At 35.5% G+C, this 6,855-nt stretch overlaps 2 protein-coding genes and 1 pseudogene across 2 annotated transcripts in view; 1 reads left to right on the forward strand and 2 right to left on the reverse strand.

Moving 5' to 3' along the window:
• The window catches only part of LOC123014568, a 5,491-nt gene extending 4,505 nt beyond the window's left edge, over positions 1–986 (reverse strand). Inside the window, exons 1-3 of the mRNA XM_044413744.1 lie at positions 737–986; positions 537–686; positions 359–489 (exon numbers count right to left, since the gene is read on the reverse strand). Of these exons, the coding sequence (XP_044269679.1) occupies positions 359–489; positions 537–686; positions 737–812 (357 nt within the window). The 5' untranslated portion in view covers positions 813–986. The remainder of the gene's footprint in view (positions 1–358; positions 490–536; positions 687–736) is intronic.
• Positions 987–3,477: 2,491 nt separating this feature from the next.
• LOC123014491 (palmitoyltransferase ZDHHC3) lies at positions 3,478–4,839 on the forward strand. The gene is made up of 4 exons (XM_044413635.1): positions 3,478–3,982; positions 4,030–4,166; positions 4,212–4,296; positions 4,349–4,839. The coding sequence occupies exons 1-4, from the start codon at positions 3,713–3,715 to the stop codon at positions 4,718–4,720; spliced, it is 864 nt and encodes a 287-aa protein (XP_044269570.1). The 5' UTR covers positions 3,478–3,712; the 3' UTR covers positions 4,721–4,839.
• A 1,692-nt stretch (positions 4,840–6,531) lies between these two features.
• Positions 6,532–6,855, reverse strand: part of LOC123014719 — an 822-nt pseudogene continuing 498 nt past the window's right edge.

Below are 6,855 nucleotides of genomic sequence, written 5' to 3' on the forward strand. Positions count from 1 at the left end.
TTAAAAATTTCGACATACCAAATTTTTTACTTTTATCTAAAATGGTTTCTGAAATATTACACAAAATCCATTAAAACATACACCCTTTTTTGGGGAGTGTAGCGCCCTTAAATAGTATTTTTCAAGAATGTTCATCGGAAACTTTTATCTTAAAATTGAATATTCTATCTCCTGTTTAAATTTGTAACAATAAAAATGGAACACCCTGTATAGTTTCCAATAAAATTTTTGCATTACCTTTATCTCTTAATATTGAGAATTTATGCTCTTAAAACTGCGCTATCTGGCCTCACTAACGGAACTATGTTTTACATCGTGTCGTATCCTAGTCTTTAGCTACCCCTATTTTTCACTATACTTGACAAATATCGTCGTTGCACTTCTGTATGGTCAAAGTGCAAGTGGTGCCATCGGTCGAAGGGTTGGGAAACTCGTCATTACTGAAATACGTGTTGTTATACCTCGTAGTTTCACCACATTGTCGTGTGACTGAAAATTGAGTTGAGCGAAACGTTGGGCCGGTAAGTGGTACTTACTGACGCAGCAGACGCCGATGTTTTGCGCACAAGAGCCGGAAGCGACGCCGTCGACGTTCTGGCATTGCCAGCGGGTGTAGCAAGTGCCGAGGTTGTTGCTAGCAGAAGTGCAAACGCTGTTTTCGAAACGGACCAAACCGACACCAAAAACTGAATTTTGGTCAATTTTTCGAAAATTAATTATCGTGATTACTACTCACATTTGGATGAGCGGTTGTTGGTCGAGAAGGTTGGGTAAAATAAAATGATTAAATTGAATATGAGGGGTTTGAGCATGGTGTTTTGAATGAACCAAGTTGGTGCGATTTTCAGCGTTATAAAGCAATTAGTTTGAGAAAAAATGGAAACGGTGGTTTCTGTTATTATTTGGTGTTGACACAAAGCGAATATTTGCTTTTTAATGCAACGGAACCGTTTAGTAAACCTGAAACTCGATAAAGTGACTTTTTCTTAAAATAGAGGTTTTTGTTGAATACGAGGAGGAGCCATTAATTCTGGAATTAATTGTACAAATTTTTTGGAATTATTTGTTTGAATTACTGGAATTCTTTTTAGATAATTTCTTTTCAAAATGACGTTGAATTTTTTAAAAGTATTGGAATTTCGATATTTTTTTTGAAATTTTCTTTAATTACTTGTGAATTTATTGGAATTCTTTTTGCAAATATTAGATTTTTTTTGGTATTATCGGAAATAATTTTTATTAAAATTGACGTTGATTTTCTTAGAGCTATCGGTATCAATTTGGAATTACAGGAAATATTTTGGAATTACGAAAATTATGTTGGAATTACAGAAATTAATTTGGAAATATAGGAATTAATCTGAAAACAATCAAATTACGATGGATTATTGGAATTACTAAAATAATGATGTGTTTTTCTGGAATTGCCGGATTTATTTGTAAATTACTGGAAGTTTTCTAGAACTACTGAAATTTATTTTGGATTTACTTGAATTTTTTTGGAATTACTGTAATTCTTTTTGGAATTATCGGATTATTTTTTTTTAAATTACGTTAAATTTCTTAAAACTCTCGGTACAGATTTGATATTATAAAAAATATTTTGGAATAACGGAAATTAATTAGAATTAATTTAGAATTATATGAATTAGGAATTAGGAACAGGAAATTTTTTGGAATTACTAGAATTATTTGTAAATTGTTGGAATTTTTCTGGAATTAGGTATTTGAATTCTTTTTGAAATTACTAGAATTTTTTGGAATTATTAAAATGATTCTTGGATTGTTTAGAATTACTAGACTTATTTTTGTGAATTACTGGAATTCTTTTTAGATATTTTTTTTTAAATTACGTTGAATTTCTTAAAACTATCGGAATAAATTTAGGAATCAATCTGAAAACAGGGGAATTTCGATGGATTATTAGATTTACTGTAATTTCGATATTTTTTTGGAATTTTCTTAAATTACTTATGAAATACTGGAATTCTTTTTGCAATTATTACAAGATTTTTTTTGAATTTTCGGAAATAATTTCTATTGAAAATTACATTGATTTTCTTAGAACAATCGGAAATAATATGGAATTACCGGAAATAGGTATTTTGGAATTACGAAAATTATATTGAAATAACAGGAATTAATTTGGAATTATAGGAATTAAGCTGAAAACAATGAAATAATTTTTTTTCAAAATTACCTTAAACTTCTTAAAACAAAGAATAAATTTGGAATTACCGGAATTATTTTGGAATTACGGGAATTAAATTAGAATTACGAAAATTAAGTTGGAATCAATGTAGAATTATGGGAATTAATCTGAAAACATTGGAATTACGATGGAATTATTGGAATTAATTTAGAATTATAGAAATGAAATTGAAAACATTCGAATTATATTACGATGGAATTATTAGAATTAAAAGAAGTGCGATGGAAGTTTTTGGAATTACTGAAATTTTTTTCGGAATTATCGGAGATAATACCTAAATTACGTTGAATTCCTTAGAACTATCGGAATTAATTTGGAATTACATGAATGATATTAAAATTACAAAAATTAAATTAGAATTGCGGAAATTAAATAGAGTTACAGGAATTAATTTGAAATTGTAAGAATTAATCTGAAAACAATGGAATTACGATGAATTATTGAATTACTGGAATTTCGGTACCAATTTTTATTTTTTTTGTAATTGAAATTAGTTTTTTTTAAGTTAACGGCTCCTCGTTTCAATATTTCGAGGCAGTTTTCGGATTTCTAAAGTGCTCAGAGTGTATTTTTTTTTAAATTACCACAAAAAATTAATAAGTACTACACCCCGTGCCATTTCAACTGCCACACTGGCAACGTCGCAAATATTCGATTTCTATATAAAACAAAAATAAGTGTAACAACTGCAGCCCACTGACAAATTTAAAGCCTAAATACTCCGCTATTTCACAGAAAAAAAACATAATAAAAGTGACAAAATGGCAATTAAAATGGCACGATCGTGCCATTTCAGTCGCCACACTGGCAACGTCGCAACTGTGTTTTTTGAAGTAAAATAGGTCACAAATATTTTATTACTGTATAAAACAAAAATCTGTGTTACAACTGGGGCCCATTGACAAATTTAGAACCCAAATTTGGGTTCTAAATTCATACCAAAAAATCATTATGAAAAGTGACAGAAGACAGAATGAAATGGCACGACATATCTGACATTTTAAAAATCATCGTTGAAATTGGAATATAATTAGCTGTTATCGAATGCACTAATCAGTAAAAATGCAAATAATCTCGATTTTTTTAATCAAGTTTAGCATGTTTTACGGAAATAATCGATATTTCATAACTTTTCCAAATAATAATTGGTGTAGTGTAGACGTGACGCCACTTGAACGTGATAACAGAGATAAAAAATAATGAAAAACTTAGTATTTATTTCGCTATTTGGTTTAGAGCAAAATAGTGTGAAACCCGGATTTTGGGACACCGGAGCGCTCCGGTCTGTCATTTTCCCAATGTTTGCTGTCATTTTTACGTCAAAACTGTCATTCATTGCACACACACACACACACAGCTCGCTATTTTCACCCGTTTTCTCTACAAAAATGTAAGAGTGACACGTCCCCGGCCCCTTTTGTGCAAAAATGCGTTTTGGCACACAATGTCACACGCAATTGACAATCCTAACCTCAAAAGAACGTTAGTGCCCCCTTGACCATGATGGAATATGAATACACGTCGTTTCGCAAAGAAATTGACTTTCATAATCGATGTTGTGGCGGAATGCTATGGTGCATCCGCGATATCTGTGGTATAATTTGTGCAATTTTAACGTGGCTACTTATTTTGTATGCGGAGTTCGTCGTGATGTCTGTCATACTCATTCCAAGCCCGTATCCTTTTTATAGTGTCGTCAATGTCGTTATTTTTCAATTTTGCGCCTTTTTGGCGTTTTCGTCGCATCTGAAGACCATGTTCACAGACCCGGTGAGGCCCCCCATTGACTAAATTGTGAATAAAATGATGTTTTGAAGGGTGCAGTGCCAAAAGGAAACGCCACGAAGGAGATGATCAAGCAGATGGGGTACAGGGAGGGACAGGTGATATTTAAGTGCCCAAAATGTTGCAGTATTAAGCCCGACAGGGCCCACCACTGCTCAGTGTGTCAACGGTAAATTCACACCTCATTTTACACTTAATATGAGATGATTTTCAGTTGTATAAGAAAAATGGACCATCATTGTCCATGGGTCAATAATTGCGTTGGTGAGAACAATCAAAAATATTTTGTATTATTTACAGTGAGTTTTCACAATTTTCTCGTGTTCAGTTTTATTAAATTGCAGTTTTCAGTTTTATATCGCCGTACTTTCGCTACATTCTCTCTTCTTAGCAATCAACCAATTTCTGATGTGCATCAGACACGAGTGGAAAGAATGTACAACTTATTCGCCTCCAGCAACTGTCGTTTTGTTGCTATTCTTAATTTTTGAAGCTCTACTTTTTGCTATTTTCACAGCTGTTATGCTGGGTACCCAAGTACAAGCAATATGGAACGACGAGACTGGAATTGAACAGTTGAAAAAGGAGCAAGCTAGATGGGTTAAAAAATCCAGATGGAAAAGTATCCAAGCCGTTTTTGGCAGGTTCTCCATTCTCTGGCTGTCACCCTTTGCCAAACCTGCCCCAAAATACAAAAACGAACTCGATCTTTATTCGGTTTAAACATTTATTGACTGATTTTCTAAAAAAACTTAAAACGGTACTTTAACTTGTCACCGGAAATTATTTATATTTGGTGTTTTCCATGCACTCCCCTGTATTTAATAAAAACCTAAACCAGTTCCCAGAGTCTTATTTTCACGCCTCACACCATATTCGCTCATAATCATTGATAAAAAAATGAGCAATAATTATCATTTCAACTGGTGTATAGTTGGTTGCATAACCACATAATACAGAAGTGAACACAAAATTGTTGGCGACACTGAATTGACGCTTTTTTATGAAGTTAAACAACCTAGGCAATAATCCAATGTTATAAAGCATTTTACCGTCTACATCTTTTTAATTTTTGTTTGAATCAGAAATTTGGGTTTATTGCCTGCCGTTAAAGTTCAAAAAAAACTTAAAACGGTACACTTGAGTGCAAAAAAAAGGGCAAATTACCAAAAACAAGTTTGTCAAGTTATTCAGAGATTCACATAGTGTGAAAAGATTGTTCCCAAAAAGGTTACAAAACTATCAAAAGAAATGGTGGTCTTGTTAGTGCAGTGTCATAGTCAGTGTTGAAAACGAAATGAAAAAACATGGAAAAAAATTTGGAAGATGCCTGATAATTATGAAATTGTGAATTGTGACAAAAACAACGTCAAAAATCAATTTGCGTTTTTTTTGCACTCAAGTGTACTTTAATTTGTCACCGAAAATTATTTATATTTGGTGTTTTCCATGTACTCTCCTGTATTTAATAAAAATCTAAATCAGTTCCCACTGTCTGATTTTCACGCCTCACAACTATTGTTGAACAATTTTCATTTCAACTGGTGTATAGTTGGTTGCATAAAAACATAATATTAAAGTAAACAAAAAATCTTTGTCGACACTGAATTAACGCTTTTTTTTATAAAATTAAACAATTTAGGCAATAATCCAAGCATCTCACCATCTACATCCTTTTAATTTTTGTTTAAACCAGAAATTCGGGTGTATTGCTGGTTGCCTGCCGCCGAAGCCCCAAAAAACCTTTTCGCAAATCACCTGCAAAAAACTATCTAATCGCAACCTTCCTATTTTCGCTGCCCTCAGTCCCAGCGAAAATGTCAAGCAGTTCGGGTTTCCGTCGTTGTGGGTGTCCCTCCCCCGGGGCCACCATGACAGTGGATGAGTACCACGTCCGCAGAAAAATCACGTACAGCAGCCCCGAAGAGTACCCCCCGGTCCGCAAGTCGCGCTCTGACCTCAGCCTCGCCATCCAGAATGCGCCCCAAAGTTCCATGATTTCGCTGAAGTCGCCCACCCCCATGCCGCTCAGCTCCACTAGGATTGGCGATTCGTCGATAAATGTCTCGATGAAGACGCCCTACAACACGCCCTACAACGCCTCCAGGAGTTCTTCGTATCTGGCAGTGCCTTCCGGGGGCGGGTGCTGCGGCGGCGGGAGGTCCAGATCGACGAGTTCTTTGCTGGATGATCGCTACGACAGCTCGTCCGGGACGAGTTTGGGGTCCGGGGGCTCCAGGAGGAGCGACTCTTTTCTAAAGCCCGCAGGGGGGTGCATGGGGGGGTGCTACGGCGCTTCGCAGAGTTATTTGAGGTAAAAAGTGAAGATGGGGCTTTGGAAGGGTTTTAATTTTCTTAAGTTGGTGTTATTGGTGTTATCTCTGCAGGCATTCTGATACTGATAACATGATTTACTAGTAATTTTTTGTAACAATTAAGTATTTTATATTCATAAATAAATTGATGATTTTTAACTATTTCTTGTCACTTGTCTATTTCCCTTTTACCTTTTGAAAAATTAAAAAAAAACACGATTTTTTTCATTTGAGTATTTTTTATTTTTGAGACAAATAAATAAATGTAACAATAAATAAAAAAACGGTTTCTTCACGCTTACCAACCGTAGTTGCTGTAAGCGGAGGCGTAGTTGAAGTGAGCGACGGCGGGGGCGGCAGAGTAGGCAACMCCGACAGCGGGGGCGGCGACGGCAGGAGCGTGGTAGGCGCTGAAAGCGGGAGCGTGATAGGCGCTGTAGGCGGGGGCGGCGACGGCTCCGTGGTAGGTGCTGAAAGCGGGGGCGGCTCCGTAGGCGATGGCGGGGGCGGCGGCGATCCTCAATCCGGGGTTGGAGACACGGA

Source organism: Tribolium madens, unplaced genomic scaffold, assembly GCF_015345945.1.
Source record: "Tribolium madens isolate multiple individuals breed KSU strain unplaced genomic scaffold, Tmad_KSU_1.1 Scaffold_97;HRSCAF=244;Tcas5.2_LG3a, whole genome shotgun sequence".
Lineage (NCBI taxonomy): Eukaryota > Metazoa > Arthropoda > Insecta > Coleoptera > Tenebrionidae > Tribolium > Tribolium madens.